General features: G+C 41.3%; 1 protein-coding gene across 3 annotated transcripts in view; it reads left to right on the top strand.

Moving 5' to 3' along the window:
* Positions 1-801: 801 nt before the first annotated feature.
* abca3.L (ATP binding cassette subfamily A member 3 L homeolog) overlaps positions 802-27,926 on the top strand; it is a 42,116-nt gene continuing 14,991 nt past the window's right edge. The window contains exons 1-7 of one of the 3 annotated variants that reach the window (XM_018236495.2): positions 802-1,652; positions 18,078-18,161; positions 19,930-20,182; positions 20,270-20,397; positions 21,079-21,244; positions 21,733-21,992; positions 22,235-22,351. In XM_018236495.2, the coding sequence (XP_018091984.1) occupies positions 18,108-18,161; positions 19,930-20,182; positions 20,270-20,397; positions 21,079-21,244; positions 21,733-21,992; positions 22,235-22,351 (978 nt within the window). In that variant the 5' untranslated portion in view covers positions 802-1,652; positions 18,078-18,107. Of the gene's footprint in view, positions 1,653-14,226; positions 14,502-18,077; positions 18,162-19,929; positions 20,183-20,269; positions 20,398-21,078; positions 21,245-21,732; positions 21,993-22,234; positions 22,352-27,926 lie in introns of those variants that run through there. The other 2 variants (XM_041577380.1, XM_041577381.1) reach the window with 2 other exon arrangements.

Genomic DNA, 27,926 nt, shown 5'->3' with positions numbered 1-27,926 from the left:
TCGGATTCGAACCAAATCCTAATTTGCATATGCAAATTAGGGGGAGGGGAATCGTGTGACTTTTTGACACAAAACAAGGAAGTAAAAAATGTTTTACCCCTCCCACCCCTGATTTGCACATGCAAATTAGGATAAGGATTCGGTTAGGTATTCGGTCGAATCTTTCGCAAAGAACAAGGCAACCTCTGCATATGTTGGGGGTAGGGTTGTCACCTTTTCAAAAAGATTTTACTGCCCAGTGGTGGGAGCTAAAGGGGCCGGCGTGATCAGGGCCGGGCCGCACAGGCGCCCAAGGCAAGCCGGCGGACGCGGCGCCGGCTTAGCCCAAGTGCGCATGCGCAATGTGGTGCTCGTGTACGCAAGAAAAGCAGTGGTTTTTACTTCTTTTGCACTTCTGCGTGAATTGGTGCGAATGTGTGCATGCGGAAATTGCAGGGAAATGCATTCGCGCGCATGCGCAGGAGTGCAAGAAGATGTAAACACCACAAAGAGTCGGGCACAGGACTGGGGGTAGGCGACAGAGGAGGTGCGTGCCTGGTGCCCCCCCAGCTTTGCCATGTGGCAACACTAGTTGGGGGCCCTAAAATGAATTTGCTGTGGGGGCCTGCCAGTAGCTAGTTATTATACCACTGACCCCTGGCCTAAGGCTTATTAAAACCTCCAAGCAAGCTGCACCGGCTACAATTTATTCCACTCCCCATGAGCCTAAAGCGTCACATAAACGTAACACCAACCTAAACAAGAAGCCTATAAACCTAGCAACCCCCACCCAATCCTGACTCTCTTGACCTTTCCTTTCTATGATCACGTGACAGAACGGCAAGCTCGGGTCATGTGACCTCACCCGGAAGCAGCTGGACTCTGTTGTTCTTCGGGGGGGTGGTGACGTCATCCGTTGTCTGAATCCCTGCGAGACAGATCCTGCTGCAGCAGAAGAAGGAGCAGCAGCAGCACCACCAAAGAGACAGCTGAATGTGAACCCTGGCACGAAGAGACACACACAGAGCTGGAAACCTTTAGCACCTGCACCGAAAAGGAAGAGGCTGTTGCACCTGCTGAGAGGAATACTGAATTGGGAGACATCTGCACCTGCACAGAGAGACAGTAAGGGGGAGGAGGGGGATAACTAGTGACACTGTTGCACATAATAACCAAAGTCCACTTTCTTTGCTGCCTATACATACATATTTATTATAGCAAGAAGCCTGGATCTCTAATGAATTCTGCAGAAAGGCTGTAGATTCAGCTTTTATCAACAGAGACTGCTACAAGGTTCCAGTTCCCTGGGGAGCTACAGAAATGGACATGTAAAAAGAAGAACCCCTGTCATCTGCCTACAAAACAAAACAAAGAGCTCAGAGCATCTGCTGGGACACTGCAGTATTTACTCTGCCACGTCCTGTAGCAGCAGGATCCGCACAGTGAGAGAGATCATATGTGAGAGTCTGTAGAACAGCACCACGGAATGAAATCTTCAGTACAATAAAACAGTCTCCACTGTAGGGGAAAAGCGTGTACGGGGTGCCACACAGGCAACTGGAGGAACACTGGTAAGGATCCAAATGGGACAGACTGCACTGAAGGAAACCTCAAATCCATGATCTCATAACCTCAGTTTGGCCGGATCGGGCACTACCATTCAATTGAAGCAGGTAATAGCTCAAGCTAAACCTAAACGGGTTCAGAGAGAAGGATTTTTGATATGATTGATTGATTTAGAGAGAGAGAGAGAATTGTAATTCAGTCCCGAAGCTCATGTTTGTATGTATAAACATATAGACAAATACCCTAATGGGTTGAGTGCAGATGACCTCTTGTATTTGTCTGTGTGTGAATTTTGTGGTCACAACCTCACCCCATTTAATGTTTTTAAATATTAGTGGTGAGCACAACTTTCCCTTGTTTTATTTAGAGATATATATATATATATATATATATTTATATATATATATATATATATATTTCTCTCTGATACCGGCACTCAATAGTAGTAAATGTTCCTGGGTGCAGATGCAGCAAGTAAGTAAATATTGCCAGAAGAATCCGCACTCTCAGGTCTTACAAATTAAAGTATATGTTATATTTTAAAACCACATTCGGACGTTTTGGTCGTCAGAAACGTCAGAATGTGGTTTTAAAATAAAACATATACTTGAATTTGTAAGACCTGAGAGTGCAGATTCTTCTGGAAATATATATATATATATATATATATATATATATATACTCTCAGAGGCACTGATTGTACAATTGTAAAGGTGAGTACTAAAATCAGGCCTCATCTCATAGGAGGTAGAACAAAGGCCTGATGAATAGGGATGCCATGTGGGGGATGTTATCACCTGCCTAGCTAGCATAACCTTGTAATCTTTACTTTATGACACTAAAAGGTCTTTGACTGCTGACAGATTGTTTTCGGAAGTGTCTGTTTGAACTCAACACTACACTGTTGATTTATTGTGGCCATACAGATATAAGGGGCCATTTACAGTGCTCTTATTACATTTAGAGCTAGTGCTAAATGCACTTAGTTTGAGTCAGATTTGGTGCCATTTCTGTGCAAGAGAACACCCCTTAACGTACAGTCATATGAAAAAGTTTGGGAACCCCTCTTAATTCTTTGGAGTTTTGTTTATCATTGTCTGAGCTTTCAAAGTAGCATCTTCCTTTTAATATATAACATGCCTTATGGAAACGGTAGTATTTCAGCAGTGACATAAAGTTTATTGGATTAACAGAAAATATACAATATGCATCATAACAAAATTAGACAGGTGCATAAATGTGGGCACCCCAACAGAGATATTACATCAATTCTTAGTTGAGCCTCCTTTTGCAAATGTAACAGTCTCTAGACGCCTCCTATAGCCTTTGATGAGTGTCTGGATGGCAGTATTCTTGATCATTCTTCCATACGAAATCTCCCCAGTTCAGTTAAATTTGATGGCTGCCGAGCATGGACAGCCTGCTTCAAATCATCCCATAGATTTTCGATGATATTTAAGTCGGGGGACTGTGACGGCCATTTCAGAATAATGTACTTCTCCCTCTGCATAAATATCTTTGTAGATTTCCAAGTTTGTTTAGGGCCATTGTCTTTTTGGAATATCCAACCCCTGCATAACTTCAACTTTGTGACTGATGTTTGAATATTATTATGAAGAATTTGTTGATATTGGGTTGAATTCATCCGATCCTCGCCTTTAACAAGGGCCCCAGTCCCTGAACTAGTCACACAGCCCCACAGCATGATGGAACCTCCACCAAATTTGACAGTATATAGCAGGTGTTTTTCTTGGAATGCGGTGTTCTTCTTCTACCATGCAAAGTGCTTTTTGTTATGACCAAATAACTAAATTTTAGTCTCATCAGTAAAAAGTACTTTGTTCCAAAATGACTGTGGCTTGTCTAAATGAGCTTTTACATACAACAAGCGACTCTGTTTGTGGCATGAGTGCAGAAAGGGCTTCTTTCTTATCACCCTGCCATACAGATGTTCTTTGTGCAAATTGTGCTGAATTGTAGAATGATGTACAGATACACCATCTGCAGCAAGATGTTCTTGCAGGTCTTTGGAAGTGATCTTTGGGTTGTCTGTAACCATTCTCACAATACTCAGCATATGCCGCTCCTGTATTCTTCTTGGCCTGCCAGATCTGGGTTTTACAGCAACTGTGCCTGTGGCCTTCCATTTCCTGATTAAATTCCTTACAGTTGAAACTGACAGTTTAACCCTCTGAGATAGCTTTTTGTAGCCTTTTCCTAAATCATGATACTGAACAATCTTTGTTTTCAGATCTTTTGAGAGTTGCTTTGAGGATCCCAAGCTGTCACTCTTCAGAGGAGAAGCACAGCTTGCAATTGGCCACCTTAAATACCTTTTCTCATGATTGGACACACCTGCCAATAAAGTTCAAGGCTTAATGAGCTAATCCAACCAATTTGGTGTTGCCAGTAATCAGTATTGAGCAGTTACATTCATTCAAATTAGCAAAATTACAAGGGTACCCAAATTTTTGCATAGCCAACGGAATACTGCTTCACTAAAAATATTTGTTCAGAAAACACCCCAGTACTCAGATGTTCCTGGGAAATGAAAGACATACCACTGTTATCTTTTTTGTTGAAAGTGGAGTAAATTTTTAAGCAGGCTGAGATGGGTTCCCAAATGTTTTCATATTTTCAAATGTATATACTGTTTTGTTGTGCACCCTAATGTATGTCTGCTGGAGGATGTGATCTATAGGTGTGTTGACCACACATTGCATCCCCTTCTGTTAGTGCCTCAAACCTGTACATGCCCCTCTGTATTTGCAAGGAAAGAGGGAATACTGTTCTGGTAACATTCTGAAATTTTAGACTAGTTGTATTTAATAACAGGGGGCCAGAAGAGGTCATTTTGGAACAGGACATAAATGAAAGAAAGGGACTACTTTCCTACTTTCTTGGTAAATATGACCCAGAGTGATGACTTTGCACTGGTGATTGGTGTTTTATTGTCTAGTCACACCATTTGCTGTCATACAGATGCTTGAGATGATAATTGTTATGAGCAACATATATCCAAGACCTGCAAGTATGTCATGGCTATAGTGATGACTTAGATATGTGGTTCAGTTTTTAATACACTTTGTGTGTACACTGCATGTACATGAACTGAATAATATTAAAATATAATCATATTAAAATTTTGTTTAAGTAGGCTTGGCCCAATAAACCCCCTTGAAGGGCCACGTCTGTTGCTGGAGCCTCTAGCTGCTGTATATTTACTGCCCTGCTGACTGTTTCCAAATCATGGCGTGCAGCCAACAAAATAAAACATTTTCTGCATACCTGAAAACACTGAGTTATGTTGAGCAGAATGAAAGTGTTGGGGGTGTATTTCAGTTTATAACTGAGTTCTAGCTGTGTCAGAGATCCTCTCGCTGAATCAATAAGTCCTATGGTTCAGTAATCTAATATGAACTCAGATGAATTGAAAGTGCCATAAGCAAGCAGTTCCCACCTGACATCACCAGCGTCTGCCGTTGCCACTGCATTCTCTGTTCATTTGTATGGGAAATGATGTTGCCTATAAAGGGAATTATTACTGGCACTGTTGTCCATGAGGGCACCGTGGAGGTCAAAACACAGAAGGGCCTATAATACTTAATTATACTCAATAATTGAGTTCTTCAGATAGTGTGTGATAGAGACAGCATTGATATAACAATGGCCCAACTAGGGCCCAACGATCGGATCAGAATGGAAGCAATACGGGCGGTCAGATCGAGGGACGATCGACATCTGACCTACTTTCAGGCAGATATCGATTGGGAAAGCCCGTTGGGCCCCGCACATGGGCCAATAAGCTGCCAACTCTGTCTGTTAGCAGCTTTTATTGGCTCATGTATGGGGACCTTTACTTTTGTTTACCCTGCTGCTGCCTGGACTTGATAATAGGAAAAAAGTAGTTCATGTAAGCAGTGAAACTGAACCTACAGGTACTGTAACCTTTAGAAGAGATATATATATATATATATATATATATATATATATATATATTTGACTATATATATAGTTCAGTTTAGGAATGAATCATCCCAGGACTAGCACTTCCCTTTGTAAAAATCTTAAAATTTTATTTAGATACACATGTAAGTGTCCTAACACTAACATGTGTATCTAAATAAAATTTGAAGATTTTGTGTTTAAGATATGTGTTCAAGAAATTGACCGTGCACCCCAAAGATTGTTTGAATAGAGTGCTGACGCTTAGCAAGATTTGTGTGTGTGTATATGTATATATATATATATATATAGACAAATACAAGATTCCTCTGCACTCAACCCATTATCAATATATTTAAGACAGAGACATTTTGTGCATACTGCTACTGAAAAATGCCTTACCCTTTAAACAAAACAGGGATTGTTTGTCCATATATTGCAATATATTTAAGCTGGCCAACTACGTCAAAGTCATCCCATATCTGGCCAGTCCTATGCTCAATTTTCATCTGATTCATTAAGAATTCTATGGTTTAATTATACATTTTATAAAAGGGACGAATACATATATATATATATATATATGAACAAGGATTGCGGCACTCACAGGGTTTTAGTGAAAAAACAAAAAAAGCTTGCTCCTGACGAAGATCCCTGTGGGGGATCGAAACGTTGAGACTTAATAATAAACATTTTTTTGTTTTTTCACTAAAACCCTGTGAGTGCCGCAATCCTTGTTCACTGCTAATTTCCTATGCTGGCATCCAGGTATTAATTTTGTCTACGGAGTGCACCATTCCTTTGGTGTTATATATATATATATATATATATATAGTGTGTGTGTACAATGTATGATTCTTTTAACAGACTGGGAAAACCAGCTTTTTTCAGTTAGGGCTGCCTTTCATAAACTGTAAACATGATAACCAATGTTGCAACACCCTCTGTGGAACAAAAACAAGTTGCATTCTTTATTAAACAATCTCTGACTTTAATGTCTGTTAATAGGTCTCACACCACAGACAATAGTACACAGGTTGCTTTGAATGCAAAATCTGGTGCCAAACAGCCACATTTCCATGGCACAGTTTCTTGTTTTTGTTTTGATTGAAAAAAATTCCAAGGCACAGTTGCCTCGAATGCTCATGTAGGCTGTTCAGATGCAAGTGAGTGGGGATGGTTTTGGGAGGCTACATATTGGTGGCACTCAAAGCAGTTGTGTGATATTGCCCTACCCCATAAGAGTATATTGTAACTGTTGAGCTACACAGGAAATCTCAGTTGTCCGACTAATTGCACAACAGCACACATTATCACATATACGCTGTGGCGAATTAAAATGTAAGCAGTCCTCCAGTTCTTGATAAAGTTTTAACTCCTAGTTTCCCAATTTGACTCTCAGGGCGTGCAATTCAGTAGCAGATTGACATAAAAGCAATCCATGTGGCCTTTATTCCATGCGAGCCCAGCATCGGGAAAGGGGGCCATACACGTTACAATAACAATCTTTTCTGCGACCAATGGTAATTATTCCTCCCCTTAGGGATGTTGTATCTCATCTAAACCTGTTCTAAATATTTATTTTTAGAATAGATATAAAATATATAAATAGGCTGCTGTGTAGTCAGGGGGGCAATCATTTAGGGCCACACGAGGAGATTCGGGGAGATTTTCGTCTTTTGAGCGACTATCTCCCCGAACTGCCTCAGCGTTTTTCCCCATAGGTTGCTATGAAAAGTCGCCTGCGCTAATGCACACGCGCCGATGCGTTTTCTATAGTCGCCCGAAGTTGCCTCACTGAGGCAACTTTGGGCGACTATTGAAAACGCATCGCCGCGTGTGCATTAGCGCATGCGACTTTTCTTTGTAGCCTATGGGGAAAAACGCTGAGGCAGTTCGGGGAGATAGTCGCTCAAAAGACGAGGCGATTAGTCGCCAGGCGACAAAATCTCCCCGAATCTCCTCGTGTGGACTAGCCCTTAAGCTCAGAAAGGAGAAAAGGCACAGCTTACTTAGCAGATAACAGATAAGCTCTGTAATAGAATGCAATAGGATTCTGCAGAATGCATCTGTGATCTGCTATGTAACCTGAACCTTGAAATGGCTGCCCCCATAGCTACACCGCATCTTGTTTATTTAAACTATAGTAGTGTTTCTGAAGCAAACACAACAGTTTTACTAGCGCAGGGAAACAGTACATTATATTTTAATTACTGTTTCTTTAAGTTGAACCAGGAAAGTTCCATATCACCCCTGCAGTAACTAAACTTAGCAGCCACAGGGCCCTGAACAATATATGTAGATAGACAGATCGATAGATAGATATAATATGTTCCTTTGAGGGACAATAAAAAGCCAACAACTCACTGGTGGGAGCTGCTTGTTAGGGTCAGGGCACACGCTCAGATTCAGGGAGATTAGTCGCCCTCCTCGTGAGGTGGCGACTTCGGAAAATGAAGCGTTCAGTGCCACCTGCCGGCGATTTTCATTCTAGCTAGTGGGAGGCAGTTCGGGGAGATTAGTCACCCAGAAGAAGAGGAGATTTGTCACCGGGCGACTAATCTCCCCAAATGTGAGCGGTTGCCCTGACCCTTAGGCATATCCCTGTGAATCCGATCCCTAAGGGCAATGGCACACCAGGAGATTAATCGCCAGTGATAAATCTCTGCTTCTGCGGGTAACTAATCTCCTGTAAAAGCTTTTGGCTCTAGAGGAAACTTCAAGTTTGGGAGACTGAAACAACACATGGGATTTACCACCAGCGATTCACATTATTGCCTATGGAAATTTTTTTATAGTAGATCAGTCACCCGCAGAAGAAGAGATTTATCACTGGCGATTAATCTCATGGTGTGCCATTGCCCTAAGCCTAGGCCCAGGACTACTACTTCTCTTGTCTGAAAGACTAGCATTTTTGGGATCTATTGGTCTACAGTCTCCACTATCTCCGTCCGTTCATAAATAAAATATGAAAGAAGAGAGGTAGGTTGTTCAGAGTGCTCTTCTAAGTAATTCAGCAATTTACAATCATTTTCCATTTTTGTAATTTGTTTTTACATATAAGCAGTTAGTAGATTTCCTTATTATGGGATATTTCCAGCAGATGGCGTAGCTTATTGTGCAATGTGACATGCACTGTCTATTTCATCTTATGCCAAAAATTCATTGCAGCTGCCATATTGTCAAACAACGTTAATATAAATGGTTGTGACGAACCACAAGTGTTATATGTTGTCACACTCGTACATTGGAATAGCCCATCAGTCAGATGTATGCTCAAGCCACTGAACAGCTGCTGGGTCTGCTGTGGCTACTGCTACACCCATGGGTAGGGAAGAGGCACTGCCCATTGAAAACTATGTGGGAAATATGAAATAATTGATTAATATCAGCCAGATCTGCATTTTGTATTTGTATAAAGACAGGTGTTAGTGCTTGTGCTGCAGCCAAACAGCCCTGAACTCTGACACCACTGATAAATGTGTCTGGTCATTAATCAGTCTGGTTATCGTGTAAGTGTTATTAAATAGGATAGGGTTCGGTTCGGGATTCGGCCTTTTTCAGCAGGATTTGGATTTGGCCGAATCCTTCTGCCCGGCTGAACCGAATCCTAATTTGCATATGCAAATTAGGGGCGGGAAGGGGAAACGTGTGACTTTTTGTCACAAAACAAGGAAGTAAAAAATATTTTCCCCTTCCCACCGCTAATTTGCATATGCAAATTAGGGTTCGGATTCGGTTCGGTATTCCGCGAATCTTTCGAGAAGGATTCGGTGGTTCGGCCGAATCCAAAATAGTGGATTCGGTGCATCCCTAAAATAGGAATTTAGATCAAACTTCTGTATTCCTCAATTTCATCTTTGATAAATCCTGCCAAAAAGTTACATAGAAGAGGCCAGTACATGAACTGTACTTATGTACGTATGTCTGTATGAATGTATTTATACTAGGGATGCACTGAATCCAGGATTCTGTTTAGGATTGGGCCTTTTTCAGCAGGATTTGGATTCGGCCGAATCCTTATACCTGGCCGAACCGAATCTGAATCCTAAATTGCATATGCAAATTAGGTGCAGGAAGGGAAATCATGTGACTTTCCATCACAAAACTAGTAAACACATTTTTTTTCCCTTTCCCGCCCCTAATTTGCACATGCAATTTAGGATTTTGTTTGGTATTTGGCTGAATCTTTCACAAAGGATTCGGGAATTCGGCCAAATCCAAAATAGTGGATTCGGTGCATCCTTAATTTATGCCTGGGTTATACGAACTATGCTTCATACAAGTAACATTGAATAAGGACTGATAGCAAATGAAATGTTTTGTAAATAAACATCAGGGTGTAGTCAAGTGAAATTCCATACTAGGGCCTGAGAATAAAGAATAGAAATTCAGGTCTCAATAAGCAGTTCTACTGACAACTTTTACATAATTAAAATTGGCTTAATAAAAGCTCTTAATTTACAACTGTATTGGGATGTTTGAGGACTGGAGACAACAAAGATCATTAGAACATAGTGGTGTAGCAGTTGGCGTTCTAGGTTTGATTCCAGCCAGAGATCTAGGCAAGGACTGATGTGTATGATGTATAATCTCTATAAAGTGCTGTGTAATATGTCAGCTCTATATAAATATATATATATCTAATAATAATAATGTCATATAAAGATGTACAGTGGTGTGAAAAACTATTTGCCCCCTTCCTGATTTCTTATTCTTTTGCATGTTTGTCACACTTAAATGTTTCTGCTCATCAAAAACCGTTAACTATTAGTCAAAGATAACATAATTGAACACAAAATGCAGTTTTTAAATGAAGGTTTACATTATTAAGGGAGGAAAAAAAACTCCAAATCTACATGGGCCTGTGTGAAAAAGTGATTGCCCCCCTTGTCAAAAAAATAACTTAACCGTGGTTTATCACACCTGAGTTCAATTTCAAAGGTTACAAAGCCATTTCTAAAGCTTTGGGACTCCAGCGAACCACAGTGAGAGCCATTATCCACAAATGGCAAAAACATGGAACAGTGGTGAACCTTCCCAGGAGTGGCCGGCCGACCAAAATGACCCCAAGAGCGCAGAGACAACTCATCCGAGAGGCCACAAAAGACCCCAGGACAACATCTAAAGAACTGCAGGCCTCACTTGCCTCAATTAAGGTCAGTGTTCACGACTCCACCATAAGAAAGAGACTGGGCAAAAACGGCCTGCATGGCAGATTTCCAAGGCGCAAACCACTTTTAAGCAAAAAGAACATTAAGGCTCGTCTCAATTTTGCCTAAACACATCTCAATGATTGCCAAGACTTTTGGGAAAATACCTTGTGACAAAAGTTGAACTTTTTGGAAGGTGCGCGTCCCGTTACATCTGGCGTAAAAGTAACACAGCATTTCAGAAAAAGAACATCATACCAACAGTAAAATATGGTGGTGGTAGTGTGATGGTCTGGGGTTGTTTTGCTGCTTCAGGACCTGGAAGACTTGCTGTGATAGATGGAACCATGAATTCTACTGTCTACCAAAGAATCCTGAAGGAGAATGTCCGGCCATCTGTTCGTCAACTCAAGCTGAAGCGATCTTGGGTGCTGCAGCAGGACAATGACCCAAAACACACCAGCAAATCCACCTCTGAATGGCTGAAGAAAAACAAAATGAAGACTTTGGAGTGGCCTAGTCAAAGTCCTGACCTGAATCCTATTGAGATGTTGTGGCATGACCTTAAAAAGGCGGTTCATGCTAGAAAACCCTCAAATAAAGCTGAATTACGACAATTCTGCAAAGATGAGTGGGCCAAAATTCCTCCAGAGCGCTGCAAAAGACTCGTTGCAAGTTATCGCAAACGCTTGATTGCAGTTATTGCTGCTAAGGGTGGCCCAACCAGTTATTAGGTTCAGGGGGCAATTACTTTTTCACACAGGTTTGGATTTCTTTTCTCCCTAAATAATAAAAACCCTCATTTAAAAACTGCATTTTGTGTTTACTTGTGTTATCTTTGACTAATAGTTAAATGTGTTTGATGATCAGAAACATTTTGTGTGACAAACATGCAAAAGAATAAGAAATCAGGAAGGGGGCAAATAGTTTTTCACACCACTGTATTACTACAACCTCTTAAACTCTCAACTTCAAAAGAGCTAAAGTGCAATGGATTTGCTAACACTCTCACTAAACATTCCTTCCTCATTGCACCTTCCTATAGAATGTGCTACTGTTTGATTCCTTCCATATTAGCCAATCGTGATGTAAAGCCTCTGGTGTAATACCTGGAGTGCCTGTGATTGATATCAGACTGTCCTATCACAACGTACAGTGGGGTATTGTTTGGAGGTAAGATGTAGTTCTATTCTGGAATGATTGATAGAAGGTTAGGCAACCTGGCTTTGGCTTGGGCATGATTTAGAGACTTGAGTATAGTGTGTGTAGGTCAGTGTATGTGCAAGAGTCATAGAAGAAGCTGCAGTGCCGGGGGTAAGTACTAGCTGGCTAAGTTATTCTTCCCTGCAGGGTATATGCATCAGATATTTATGAAATGCTTGCTAGAGATCTGCAGAACATTTCAGCTATAAACGGAGAGAAATAAAAATGAGGTGTTTGTGGGTGAAAGTTGCCATGCTGCTTTTTCTATCCCAACAATTTATGCAGGTACAGGTAATTTGGATCTTCATACCGGCTTAAGTCTACTAGAAAATCATTTAAACGTTAAACAAACTCAATAGACTGGTTTTGCCTCCAATAAGGATGAATTATATCTTAGTTGGGATCAAGTACAAGGTACTGTTTTATTATTACAGAGAAAAGGGGAATTATTTTTAAAAATTTGGATTATTTGATTATAATGGAGTCTATGGGAGACGGCCTTTCCATAATTCGGAACTTTCTGGATAACGGGTTTCCGGATATCGGATCTCATACCTGTACTAGAATATATGCAACTCCCGTCTCTTTGAGCAGAGAACTCTGAGTTCTCGTTATTTATTGCACATCTGTCCCTATATTAATATACTTCCACAATTTATGATCACATTTTCAAAACAGCGACGTTTTTTCCATAGCTCGGAGCAGAATTTGGGCATTTTCCATTGCAGCCTATAGAAAGGAGCGAGACTGGCCGCTAATTATGGACAGTTTAGTACCATCTGCACAAGTAACATGGTCTCTGATATTAGGAGAGAACAACTTTGCTGTCCGTCAGCAAGGTGGGAGGGATGCAAAATATTTACCACCTTTGTCCCTGAAATTTAGAACTTAAAGATAAGATTCTGTGTATGCAGATTTCCCTGTCAGCCTCCTGACTTGGATGGATTATGTTTTCAAGCTAGCCTTGGTCACTAGTACCCTGTTGTTGAGGCAGAGCCACCTGCTTGGCTGTAAGAGCAGTCCTTTGTTTTTCTGTGTTGTGGACGGATATCTCTGCGCTCTTTCACTGGTATCTGCCTTTTTAAAAGTCTATAAAAACTTTTTTACATATGGGGATGACGGCTTTGTGACTTCATAAACCACGTTGCTCGTGTCAAATAAACATTGTTTTTCACCTCAAGGGGTTTATAACAAATAGAGGTATTCAGTGTTGAGTACAGTATAAATTGGGGTTAACTTACCCAAATAGAAGGGGGGTCCAGGTGCTCAAGCCCCAGACCCTCCGCTCAGGGAGGCAAACAGTGCAAATAGATAATGAAGGGCTGGCACATACCGGACCACAAGATTGATGTAGTAAAAAATTATTTATTTAAGCAAAAAACATCATAGCAAAAGCCCCACACGTTTCGTGCCTATGACTAAGTGCCACTAAGGCACAAACGGGAAAGGCATTTGCTGTGATGTTTTTTGCTTAAATAAATACTTTTTTACTACATCAATCTACGGAGTGTGGTCCGGTATGTGCTGGTAACCAACGTCAGCAAGTGCTTCTCTTGAGGGAAAAAACAGCACCACCATCATGTTCCCTGCAGGGCCATATTTATATATAGGAACTCGAGGGCTTGTGCCTGGGATGCCGCTTTAAGGGGGCGCTCTGGTGCCAATATATAATTTTTTTTTTTTTTTAAATGTCCCGTTCGCCCCCAGAGATTGCGATGAAGCCGCAGGCGGGTTAGCTTGTCTCTGGGCTATCTGCAGATGTGTATGGAAACCATACAACACATTCACCATTTGGGGGCTGGTACCATCTATGTCTGGTGCCGAGGATGATATACAGCCCTGTTTCTCAGGGATCCTGTGTGCCTAACTAAATGTTCTAGTCTTATATTTAATAAACATTTTTGTGGCATGTAGAAAGTTCCCTGGGCTGTTCCATTTATCCAAAAGGCAAATTCTGCGAGTCTGCTTCACCCCATTAAACATTGGGTTATGCACCTGATTTTAATTACTGTTGGAGCAGGGACTTTTGCGCTATTTAAGGGGTTCATGGGGACCTTTTGGCAAAAGGACCCAAGTTCGGGTCCCAACCCATTGTTCCAATCATTCTGTACTGTGTAATTAATGTAAAGGAAGTATATTGCAAAACTACATAGAATGTCCCTTTCTGCAGAGCATTGCGTTTCCCTAGTATTTAGAAGTGTATAACTTCTTAGCGTAACATGAAAGGCCATTAATTGGCAGCACCCTGCATCGTGGCACCCAGACGTTGCGACACTGCTGATCTGCGTCACCATCCCCCCTGCAAAAATGCCCCCATCCACTCTACAAGGAAAACTTCTAGGACACTTAAGGGAGAGGCAAGTATTGACTCAATGTGTGCAGAAATCAAGCACCTCCAGGATTTCTTAAACAAGGATCAAAGATAAAGGCAAAGCTCTGCGCCATTAGAGGATGAAGCAATCTGGGGTTTGGGGGATGAATGAGAGACCTGTTATTGATACAGCAGCTAAAGAACATCTCACACAGACAGAGTGGGACAATTAGGGGGTGATGTACAACCCTAGCTCAACACGTTTCACAAGTGTGGACGGGTTTTTTTTGGGTTCTTTTTCTGTTGACCTTGCCGCTGTGCAGCTACCTGGCACCTTGTCTAGGGTAAGTGATTGAAAGAACACTATGATATCATTAGGCTAACAGAGACTTCTTTCACTTTTTTTTCCTTTGGGTTAAAAAAGTTTCCTCTTTTCTCATTGGTGGAGGAATTGTTTTAATTTCATGTTTTGTTATTGGTGTATATGTTTAAAGGAACAGTAACACCAAAAAGTAAAAGCGTTTAAGAGTAATTAAAATATAAGGTACTGTTGGCCTGCATTGGTAAAAGTTATGTGTTTGCTTTAGAAAGACTACTACAGTGCTGTGTAGCCATGGCGCAGCTAAAAAATTAGAAAAGGCACAGGTTACTTAGCAGATAATCTCTGTAATAGAATACAATGTTATTCAGCAGAATGCATCTGTTATCTGTAGGGATGGGCGAATTTGACCTGTTTCGTTTTGCAAAATATTCGCCGCCAGCGAAATGTCGCAGACGGCATTCAAAGTCTATAGGCGTCAAAAAATGTTGTCGTGCGGTGAAATTGTTTTGACGCATGCCGCCATACAAGTCTTTTGACGTCATTTTTTAGGCGAAAAAATTCGCCCATCCCTACTTATCTGTTATGTAACCTTTGATTTCAATGGCTGCCCCTATGGCTGTGCAGCACTTTGTTTATATAAAATTATCAGGGCCGCCATCAGGGGGGCACAGGGGGTACAAGTGGTCCGGTCCTGTAGGGGGGCTCGGCAGTGCTGAACTTTTCAAAAGAGCCGGTTCCCCTTGACAGCGCCGAAGCCGTGCCACCTCCTTCCAAAGTCCCGAACAGCTGAAATGCGGAAGTGCGGAAAAGCCGCACAGCCGAAATTCCGAAGCCGCGAAAATAGCCGAAGTCCCGAAGCGGGGAAAAGACCCAAAGTCTTGAAAATAGACGAAGTCCCGAAGCTACGAAAAGACCCGAAGTCTTGAAAATAGCCGAAGTCCCGAAGCAGTGAAATGACCTGAAGTCTTGAAAATAGCCGAAGCAACGAAAAGACACGAAGTCTTGAAAATAGCCAAAGTCCCGAAGCGGCAAAAAGACCCGAAGTCTTGAAAATAGCTGAAGTCCCGAAGTGGCAAAAAGACCCGAAGTCTTGAAAATAGCTGAAGTTCCGAAAGCAGCGAAATGACCCGAAGTCTTTAAAATAGCCGAAGAGACGAAAAGACCCGAAGTCTTGATAATAGCCAAAGTCTCGAAGCGGCGAAAAGATCCAAAGTCTTGAAAATAGCCGAAGTTCCGAAGCAGCGGAATGACCCAAAGTCTTGAAAATAGCCGAAGCGACGAAAAGACCCGAAGTCTTAAAAATAGCCGAAAAAAAGACCCTAAGTCACGAAATCAGCCGAGATTGAAGTCCTGAAGCTGCGAAAAGACCCAAAGTCACAAAAGGACACAAAGTTAAAGTCCTGAAGCCACGAGTTCAATTCCTCTGAACACCTTTGTGGCTTTTTTTTTTAATCCCCTGGCCACCAATGTATTATTTTAATACTCCCCTGCCACCAATGTCTTTTTAAAAAATGTTCTTTGGGGGTCTATTTTTTTTTTACTTGTAAGGGGGGCTCTGGCACCAAATGTTTTTTTAAAAAATATTGTTTAGGGCCCCAATTTTTTTTTAACTTGTAAGGGGGGCCCTGGCGCCAATGTTTTTTTAAAAAAATATTCTTTGGGGCCCCAATTTTTTTTTTACTTGTAAGTGGGGCCCTGGCACCAGTGCTTTTTTAAAAAAACTTTTATGGGGGGCCCTGGGTCCAATGTTTTTTTTTTTTTTAACTTGGCCCAAAAGCCAAAGCCTCCCATTATTAGAACATGTTTTCTCGCCTTCCTTTTTTTCATTTCAGTGTTTTTTCACATTAATTAAACTGTTGTTCCCTTGTACTGTTACAGATGCCCAAAACATAATGTACAACATCTCTACCCTACTTATTTAGTTTTTTTTTAGTGCCAACACCTCTGTGTTGACTGGTCCCAGCTGGTCATAAGTCTTGTGTGGGTATAGACTAGTGCCGGACTTGAGCAGGCTGGTTTTAATGATGTGAAGAAATTCACCGGCACACAAGACGTGCTTTAGCAGGGAAAGCCCTTGCAGTTTTATTTTATTATACAATGTGCAATGTTTCGGGTACACTTCCCTTTGTCATATCCCTGAAACGTTGCACATTGTATTAATAAAATTGCAAGGGCTTGCCCTGCTAAAGCACATCTTGTGTGCCGGTGAATTTCTTTATATCCTACAAGTGAGGTGGCCGATTCCTCTATCACTGAGCACCAAGAGAAGAACTTAGGGTACTGTAAGGTGTACCCAATCAATCAGGCAGAGACATAAACTATGTAGGAATGTGTAAAACCTGTTTTTTGTTTGTTAAAAAAAAAAGCAGTGAAACATTTCCTTGTACAGAAAAATGGTTCTTCCTGGTTTATTTTTATTAAAAAAGGTGAAATAATTAGTTGATTTGATTTTTGTTATTTTTCCCATTCTCCTAGAGCAGGAGACCACATTCAAATGTAAAATGTTTTGAGCAACACAAGCATGAGCAAAGTTCCGGGGGGGGGGCAAATAAAAGATATGATTGGATATTTGTGGATTGCCAGCCTACAGGAGGCTCTGTTTGGCAGTTCATCTTGTTTTTATGCAACCAAAACTTGCCTATAGGCCTGGAATTAAAGAATAAGCACTGGCTTTGAGGCCACTGGGAGCAACAACCAGTTAGGGTATCTCTAAGGCTGACCTGTGGATGGATATCCACCCCCTCACCCCACAATTTATTTTAGATAGGAGTATTTTGCCCCTTACCATACATTAGATTGAAAGCTTCTGGTCATCTGCATATTTGGCTCTTTAGGAACAGTGATACATGTGTATATCCAAAGGGTAAGTATGTGAGGCAGGCTGCCAACACAGTGGCAATTCTGAGGATACCTTCACTGAAATATAATGGGCTGCAATGATACAGGGTCTGCCCTAGCTGATACCCGTCTGCCCTGACTGATGCCCACCGGCCATGACTGATACCTGTCTGCCCTAACTGATACCCGCCTGCCGTGACTGATACCCACCTGCCGTGACTGATACCCGCCTGCCGTGACTGATACCCTCCTGCCCTGACTGATCCCGGCCTGCCCTGACTGATACCGGCCTGCCCTGACTGATACCGGCCTGCCCTAATTTATACCGGCCTGCCCTCACTGATATCGGGCCTGCCCAGGCTGATACCCAGCTGCCCTAAGTGAAACTGACCAGCCATGATTGATACCCGCCTGACCTGACTGATAACCGTCTGCCCTGGCTGATACCCGCCTGCCCTGACTGATACCCGCCTGCCCTGACTGATACCCGCCTGCCCTGACTGATACCCGCCTGCCGTGACTGATACCCTCCAGCCCTGACTGATACCCGCCTGCCCTAATTTATACCGGCCTGCCCTCACTGATATCGGGCCTGCCCAGGCTGATACCCAGCTGCCCTAAGTGAAACTGACCAGCCATGATTGATACCCGCCTGACCTGACAGATACCCGCCTGCCCTGACTGATAACCGTCTGCCTTGGCTGATACCCGCCTGCCCTGTTAACATATTTGTTTCAGCTGTTGCCTTTATGTATTGCAGCTGTCCCAGTTCCTGGGTCCCACTTACAAGATGGCCGTGTTTAGACAACTGGGGCTTCTTCTGTGGAAGAATTACATCCTGCAGGTAAAAAATCATGGCAATGTGGTGCTATGTGTGTTTATATTTGTGGCCCTTAGTGCCTGTCCATGCAAATAAAGAGATAGCAAGTATGTGGTGTATAAATATTAAGGATAGAGGGATGCATGAATGTGACAGTAGAGGGAATCTTGAGGTGGGTGCATGGACCTCCACCTTCTGTGTTACTTCCAGGAGTGGGCACTTCTGAAATGCATTCTCCCTCTAAGGCTTTGCCTCCACAGAGGTTATAGGACTACACCTCCCATTACTTTCAACATTGAATCAATGATAAAGGCACGCTAGAGCTCGTAGTTCTGCAATAGGTGGGGACCCAAGCTTAAGAAAAAAGGTTCTAAGGTTGTTGTCATCCTACGCTTCCATTTGATCACAATGGGTATCCTTAGTGGCAGAACTATAACAGTTATGAGTTCAATATGCAGCTATGTGTGCTTCCAGCTTGCAGCAATCCACACTGCGATCAACAGGAAGCAAAAACAAACCCAAATGAATTCAGCCACAGCAAAAAGCTTGTGTCTTCAGCCACATGAGACTAATTAGCATTAACTACTCATAAGGAAGTAGGGAGCTAGAAGAGCATGATGAACACAGCTAGAGCCTTCAGACTGCTTGTGCCCAGGCCCACCCCATCATTATCCAAAAATGGCCCATGAAAACATGGTTGTTGGAGTCACCCTATGTAGTGTATAGCTTCAGGTATATTCATTGCGTTCCATCCAGTGCTGCCCATGATTTCCCTTATTGTGGTACAATTATTATAATTTACATATAGCACTGACACATGTGTTCACTATTCACAACAGCCCCTGCTCATCATCTAAAGTCCCCATCCCATTCATACACACACGGCTTCATTTCACCTGGAGCCAATTAACCTGCTCATTTGTATTTGGAGTTTGGAAGGAAACTGGAAACCTACTGCAGTGGTAACTGATCAGCCACTGTGCCTTTTATTATCCAGTATATTACATGTTTAAAGACCAGATTACTTAGTAGATGAGGTTGAATAAAGACAAAGTTGATAAAGTCCATCAAATTCAACCATATTGTCCATGTGAAACCTTAGAGTTAACTTCAGTCATCTTATATTTCCTCACTAGCTAAGAAGGCTCCCAACCCATTCTTGAGACTGTCTAATGTATCAGCCAGTACAACAACTTCTAGAAGGATCTACTAGTGAATAAAGAATCAGGGAGTTTATTGCATGGTCCCCGTATATATTATATATCATTATCTTATCTCCCCTAAACCACTCCCTTTCCATTGTAAACAATTCCAATTTGGCCAGTCTTCCCTAATTGAGACCTTCAATTCCCTTTACTCGCTTAGCTGCCCTTCATTGTACTTTCTCTGTTTCAATAATATCCCTTTTGAGTACCGAAGACCAAAAAAAGGCATATTCTAGATGGACGAATACTAATTGTTGGTGATGGGGAAGAATTACTTCCTCCTCCTGTGGAATCTGTGCCTCTTTTAATTAAAAAAACACTTCCAGCTGCTCTCTGGTATATAAAAAAAATAGTGTTGGCATACAAAAACTTCTGTGGTCATGATTGGCATCCATTGCATCGGGCTCCTCTTGGAACCACTGAGCTAGGACAGTCTAGCAACGCCACCTTCTGGAGGAGACAGAATGATACGGAATAAATGGATGGTGTGGTACACAAATCAGAAGGGACGCATTTGGTAGGAATATACAAAGCTGGTGCACAGTTTAAAAAACAAATGTTTTCATGTATCTTCCTTTGTGCTACAGAAGCGACAAGTCCTGGTGACCGTGATCGAGCTGGCCCTGCCCCTCCTTTTTTCCGCCATCTTAATTGCACTTCGGCACAGAGTCCAGTCTGTTACCTACCCCAATGCCACCCTGTATAAAGAAATTCCTTTCCCATACCTACCGTTTATCCCAGGCCCAAGACCATGGGAGCTGGCGTATGTGCCTTCTCATAGCACAGCTGCCAACGAAATTGTCACGGAAGTAGGACAGAAGCTTTTCCTCGATAGTGATCGTAAGTAGTGTCCTGCTTCATGCCACAATTGTGTATGGGCAGCTTTTCATTCACAATCATTGTATAATCTACCCTTTTAACTTTCAGCTCGAGGATTCCCCACAGAAGAGGATTTTGAAGACTACATCCGGCACAACAACCATTCAGGCAAAATCCTGGCAGCCGTGGTCTTTGAACACCATTTTAACCACAGTGATGACCCCTTGCCACTGCAGGTAACCCCCCTAGGCTTTGCATTAAAGGTTGCATTATTCATTAATCTTATCTTATCTTTGCATTAAAGGTTGCATTATTCAGGGTAAAAAATAAAAACTGGGTAAAAAGACTGTATGTGCAAAATAATAAATGTTTCTAATCTAGTTAGATAGCCAAAAATGTAATGTATGAAGGCTGGAGTGACTGGATGTCCAACATAATAGCCAGAATACTACTTCCTGCTTTGCAGCTCTCTTGGTTTTTACTGATTGGTTACCAGGCAGTGGCCAATCAGTGACTTGAGGGGGGCACATGAGTCATAACTGTTGCTTTTGAATCTGAGCTGAATCAAGGATCAATTGCAAACTCACTAAACAGTTATGTGCCATGTGACCCCCCTTAAAGTCGCTGACTAATTCAGAGTTAAAGAGCTGAAAAGCAGGAAGTAGTGTTCAAGCTATTATGTTAGACATCCAGTCACTCCAGCCTTTATACATTATATTTTTGTCTAACTAACTATATTAGAAATAGTTTGTTTTTTTTTGCACAGACTATCTATTTAGCCAGTTTTATTTGTACACTGAACTGTTCCTTTAATGGCTTTTATCATTACCTTCATGAGATGCCAACAGGAATCAACATTGTTTTGGCTTATCTGCCATGTAGAACACTTTTTTATTTTTTTTTATTTACTGTTACAGGTCCGTTACAGGCTGCGGTTCAAATACAGCCCACGAAATGCCCCCATGAGCGAGCAGACGGGGCTTAACCCCAATGTGGACAGGAACTGGCACACCCGATATCTGTACCCGCTTTTCCAGCTGCCTGGGCCACGTGAGGCAGGAGACGAGACTGGAGGCACACCAGGTACTTTTACTAAAAGTTGTGATTGTCTCTAATACCTGTACCTGTTATTTGTGTTTTTTGAGTTATTTTAACTTTTTATTCAGCAGCTCTCCAGTTTGCAATTTCAGCAATCTGGTTGCTAGGGTCCAAATTACCCTAGCAGCAATGCACTGATGTAAAAAAGAGATAGAAATATGAATAGGAGAGGCCTGAATGAGTAATAAAAGTAGCAATAACAATGCATTTGTAGGCTTATAGATCATTTGTTTTTAGATGGGGTCAGTGACCCCAATTTGAAAGCTGGAAAGAATCAGAAGAAAAAGGCAAATTAATCAAAAACTATAAAAAAAAAAAGAAAAAATGAAGGCCAACTGAAACGTTGCTTAGAATTAGCCATTCTATAACATACTAAAAGTTAACTTCAAGGTGAACCACCCTTTTAACAGTGGAAAAGCAAAGTTTTTCTAGAAGCTCCACCTAACTCACATACTTGCTGTTTTTGTATTCAGGGTACCAGCGGGAGGGCTTCCTGGCCATGCAGCATGCAGTCGATCGTGCCATTATGTGGTATCACGCCAACGAGAGTGGCCGTTCGCTATTGGACACCATCGATGTGGCCATACGGCGCTTCCCTTATCCCCCCTATGTTAATGACCTCTTCATCCTGGCTATACAGAACCAACTCCCGTTGCTCCTAATGCTCAGCTTCACCTACACCTCGTTAAGCATTGTGCGTGCGCTGGTAATAGAGAAGGAGAGAAAATTAAAGGTACAGACACCCTGACTGCTGCATGGGAAAAGCTAAGTGGTGGTCAGTGCTCTTGCTAGAAGCAGTTGGTTACACAGTTGTTATATAGTTATTTCCTTTTCTATCATTCATTGTCTCATTAACTTTATGTTTACTTTTATTAAAGTACTTATTTAAGATTTTTAAGATTAAGATTTTTAAGATTTTTAACAACCCGAGAGTGTTGTATGTACATTTGTGACATGTTTATTTCTCACACACAGGAGTACATGCGGGTCATGGGGCTCAGTTCCTGGCTTCACTCCACTGCCTGGTTCATCCATTTCTTCCTCCTACTTCTGGTGTCTGTCTTCTTTGTCACTTTGCTGCTGTGTATCCAGGTTTGTATCAATAGGTTCTCCTTGATAGTATCAACTGTATTGATGCAAAGAGTGTTCATACAATTAAGCCTGCTACATTTGTAAATAGGTTCACGTATCAGATCTGTTATCCTAAATGCGCAGGCCCCGGGGTTTTCCGGATAACTGATCTTTCCATAATTTGGATCTTCATACCTTAAGGCTACTAGAAAATGATGTAGGCAATAAATTAACCCAATAGGCTGGTTTTGCTTCCAATAAGGATTAATTATATCTTAGTTTGGATCAAGTACAAGGTACTGTTTTACTAATTCAGAAAAGGGAAATTATTTTTTAAAAATTTGGATAAAATGGAGTCTTTGGGAGACAACCATTCCGTAACATGGTAACATAGTGAGTTAGACCGAAAAAAGACACGTCCATCAAGTTCAACCTTAAATCTATATATAACCTGCCTAGTTGATCCAGAGGAAGGCAAAATAACCCAATTTGAAGCCTCTCCAATTTGCCTCCAAAAAATTCCTTCCTGACTCCAATATGACAATCTGACTAGTCCCTGGATCAACTTGTACTATGAGCTATCTTCCATAACCCTGTATTGCTTTGCTTGCAGCCTTATGTATCAATTGAGCATGCAAGCATCAGCGTACATTACACCCAGAATTTGTACCCGTGTAGAGCAGCTTTGCCCTTTACCCTTGTGCAAGTTGTGCCTTTAGTGCAGTATTGAGTGCAGAATGCAATGCATACAGGTGCAAGGTACCACTGTATTTAAAGGGGAAGGAAACCTAGTCGGCGCAAACCCCCCACCCCCCTCCCCCCTGGCCTACCCGTCCCGCTGGGCAAATGCCCCTAACTTGTTACTTACCCTTCTGCGCAGGTCCAGTCCAGTGAGTTCACAGACGACATCTTCTTCCACACAATCTTCTTCCTGCTGTGAAAGGCGTTTTGGCACATGCGCAGTAGGATCATTTCGCCAGTACGGATCTACTGCACATGCGCCAAAAGTCACGCGCATGCGCAGTAGATCGTACCGGCGAAATGATCCTACTGCGCATGCGCCGGTCAAAGCAGGAAGAAGATCCCGTGGAAGAAGATGGTGCCTGTGAACTCCGTGGACTGGACCTGCGCAGAAGGGTAAGCAACAAGTTAGGGGCATTTGCCCAGCGGGAGGGGTAGGCCAGGGGGGAGGAGGGAGGGAGGGTGGGCAACAAATGGGAGGGGGGTGGGGGGTTTGCGCCGACTAGGTTTCCTTCCCCTTTAATGACTACCCAATCAGGTGTTCAGTGCCCTGCAGGAATGACCTTTCAAGAAGTTGTTCACTTTTAAATTAACTTTTGACATGTTTACTAACATTGGAGATAAATATCTGGAGAGATTTCTGGAGATGTTGCCCATGGCAGCCAATCAACAATTAGATTTAAACAGCCACCTATAACTTAGAAAATAAAAGCAAAGATCTGATTGGTTGCCATGGGCAACATCTCCAGAAATATCTCCAGATATTTATCTCCAATGTTAGTAAACATGCCCCTTAAGTATGATGTAGAGAGTGATATTCTGTGACAATTTGCAATCGGTCTTCAATTTATATTATTTGTGGTTTTTGAGTTAGTTTTTTGTTCAGCAGCAATTTCAGTAATCTGGCTGCTAGGGTCCAAATTACCCTAGCAACCACACATTGATTTGAATAAGAGACTGGAATATGAAAAGAAGAGAGCCTGAATAGAAAGATTTGTATTAAAAAGTAGCAATAACAATACATTTGTAGCCTTACAGGGCATTTATTTTTAGATGGGGTCAGTGACCCCCATATGAAAGCTGGAAAGAGTAAGAAGAAAAAGGCAAATCATCCAAAAACTATAAAAAATAATAAATGAAGGCCAATTGAAAAGCTGCTTATAATTAGCCATTCTATAACATACTAGACGTGTTCATTTGTGATCTACAATCTCTGGGAGGCGTAGTTTACCAGTTTTGGCAACCTGTGTAGCCATTTCCTTACATACCTAGCAAACATTGCCCTCCCCGTCTTTGTAAACTGTTGACGTCCCAAAGTCTTGTGATTTTCTTATGCAAGTGACTTCGCATAGAGATTGATTTAATTAAAATTCTTGTTTGTTATTGGGATAACAGGGTGTGTTAAATGGAAGACATAACGAAGGCAGCCGTTAAAAGGGTTGTTCACCTTCCAACAACTAGATGTTTTCAGATAGATCACCAGAAATAAATCATTTTTCCAATTACTTTCTATTTTCTATGTGTGACTGTTTTTCTAATATTGAGGTGTAAAGTGTCATTTTTCACCTTCTAAAGCAGCTCTAGGAGGGGGAGGGGGTCGCTGACCCTGTAAACTGTTCTAAATTGATACATTTAGTTGATACATTTCTTATCTTTGTCCCTGTTGAGCAGAATCCCTGAGTTTCATTAGACAGCTTTTAGAATTGTTGCTAATACTGCTGAGAAATGTATCAACCAAATGTAAAATTGTAACAATTTAGAATCTGCACCTGAATTACTGAGCTGCCAGACTCAAACACCAGAGACACGAACATTCAACTTTAATCTTAGATTTTAGGAAAAACAGTAAGAAATAAATAATGGAAAGTAAGCGAAAAAAGTCTTTATTTCTGGGGAACAATCTGAAAACAACTGAACTGAAAAAAAGTGTTTGGAGGGTGAACAACCCCTCTGTGCTTCTGAATATTCTGTGTCAGCAGTATTTTGCACATAAGTTCCCATTTGTCCAGCTGAGAAAATCAGAGCAGGGGAAAGCTATTCTGCAGCACGGCCAATCACGTCTCTCTCTTGTTTATCGTTTATATCTCTCATTTAGGGCAGAGACACACGGGCAGATTCAGGGAGATTAGATTAGATTGAAAAAGGACAAATTCCATTAACTTCTTCATGACCTCGACTGCTTTTAGATAGCGAAGATTGATATTAGTGTTTGTGGGAAACTAACGAAATATGAATATTAGTATATCGGCCCCTAAGGGTCAGGGCACACAGGCAGATTCGGGAGATTAGTCGCCCCAGCGACAAATCTCCTCTTCTTCGGGGGAACTAATCTCCCCGAACTGCCTTCCCTGCCAGCTAGAATGAAAATCGCCGAAGGGATGGCACTCTGAGCGCTTCGTTTTCTGAAGTCGCCCGAAGTTTCTTCATAAGGCAACTTCGGGCGACTTCGAAAAACGAAGCACGCTGGTTGCCATCCTGCCGACGATTTACATTCTAGCCAGCGGGAGGCAGTTTGGGGAGATTAGTCACCAGGCGACTACTCTCCCCCGATTGCAGCATGTGTCTCTGCCCTTAGAGAAGGCTGAAACAGAAACCTCACTGCCGAAGTAGGAAACGTTTTATCTTCATCCTGAATATGGATCAATACAGCAACCGCTGTGTGTTTCCTTAAAGGGCTGATGTGGTTTATAGACAGCAATTGCCTTTTCTCATGCAGTGAATATATATTATATAGTGAATAAGGTAAAATATAAAGATATTATAAGTTACCGAGCATTGTACAGGTCATGGGTGACTTCTAATATCCTCATATTTTGCAACAGGGGGCACTTTATTTATAATAATACAGAAGTTTCAGCGAGTCATGTGACGGAAATGACATCACTAAGCTCCGATTATAAGCGATGACATCACTAAGCACCGTTTATAAGGATATAATTTACTGGATAATCACGGCTCTTGTGTATTATATAGATATATAGCAGAGGCTATAACGTCCCTTATAGACAGTGGTCACTGGAATATTAGTATGATTTCTTAAATGCTTATGGGGGTGAGTTGATCTTCTGCGATTTACTACTGAGAACGTGCTGTGCAGTAAAAGTCAAGCAAGCTCTCTGTCCATCTACGATCTGCTTGTGTTGACATAGTGCAAGATGCATTATCTATATCCAGAAATCCTTGCATCAGCTTGTGGTTCACTCTCTGTTTTTAAATTTTACATTTACATTTTTTCATTCAGTCCAGATTATTAGTAGTTTAAGTAACAAAAAAACAAAAACAAAAGGTGGTTCACTTTTAAGTTAACTTTTAGTATTTTATTTAATGGCCAATTCTAAGCAACTGACCCCATCTAAAAAACAAATGCTCTGTAAGGCTACAAATGTATTGTTATTGCTACCTTTTATTGCTCATCTTTCTATTCAGGCCTCTCCTGTTAATATTACAGTCTCTTATTCAAATCAATGCATGGTTGCTAGGGTAATTTGGACCCTAGCAACTAGATTGCTGAAATTGCAAACTGGAGAGCTGCTGAATGAAAAGCTAAATAACTCAAAAGTTAACTCAAATAAAAAAAAATGAAAATCAATTGCAAATTGTCTTAGAATATCACTCTCTATATCATTATAAAAGTTAACTCAATGGTGAACAACCACTTTAACCAACAGTGCGTATCCTAGTTAAATTAGAAATCTTATCATATTGGTATAAACATATCGAGGCACATATATCAAGGGTGAAATTTCGAATTCATGTGAGTTTTTTTTAAACTTCTATGAATTCTAAATTGGACTAGTCAAAATTTATTAATAAAATCGAATTTTTAAAGGAGACATTTTGTGTGAAAAATAAGACTGTACCAGTACATTATACTCATTTAGATATAGAGGAATTGTGCTTTAAAAAGTAGTGTTTCAGACTGATTTATTGAATATTTCTACAAAAACCCTAATAATCTCTCCCTTCTCTTCCACTTCCTGCTCCCTGAATTCCCAGGCTGTGCAGGGGAGCTGGTGTCTCTCGGTTCACTGCGCTGTAGGACAGGAACCAATCAGCAGCTAACAGGACCTGATAGGGAACTAAAGCCTGTCTGTGCTTGTGTGACTGCAGGGCTGTGATTGGCTGTCCCCCTCCTACTGTGCTTCTGGCAGGGACCGTTAGGACACTCCCACCCCAGAGAACATCTATAGGGAGCTTTAATAAAGGGGCTATTTTTAAAGATAATATTAATTTTTAGCACCCTGTAAAAGCAACATTATGTATTACTTATAATTGCCTACAAAATTAGGGTTTTTTCATTTATCCCATATGTCTCCTTTAACACTTGGAGTTTCTATTTTATTTTACATATTACTTCATTGTAAATTATACATTCTGTATAATATATCATTGTAATAATCTTCTTATTCTGCATACTATTTGTTATCATGTTGATATTTATGGTTAATGTGAAAACCAAATAAAATATTTCAAATCAACACTTGGGCGAATTTAAACGACCCGAAAACTTGAATCGAATTCGATTTGAATTCGATCAAACTTGATTCTAGTTTTTTTCTCCGGAAAAAACTCGAATGTCAGAAAGGCTGCAAACATCTCCAAATTGATCCCTGTACCTCTTCCATTGACTTAAACAGTAATTCTGCAGGTTTTAGTTGGCGAATAGTCTAATTTGAATTTAAGGGCTAGAGTGTGATAAATCTCGAAAATCTAATTGGAAATTTTTAAAAAAAAACTCGAATCGAGTTTAGATAACTCCCTAGTTGAATTTGACAGTTTATACCATTAAAAAAAATTGGAAAATTCGAATTTGAATAAATCTGCCCCATAATGTCATTTTTATTTTTGTGTAACC

Source organism: Xenopus laevis, chromosome 9_10L (genome assembly GCF_017654675.1).
Source record: "Xenopus laevis strain J_2021 chromosome 9_10L, Xenopus_laevis_v10.1, whole genome shotgun sequence".
Classification (NCBI taxonomy): Eukaryota; Metazoa; Chordata; class Amphibia; order Anura; family Pipidae; genus Xenopus; species Xenopus laevis.
The sequence above is the reverse complement of the archived record's forward strand: the minus strand, read 5'-3'. Positions and strand labels throughout refer to the sequence as shown.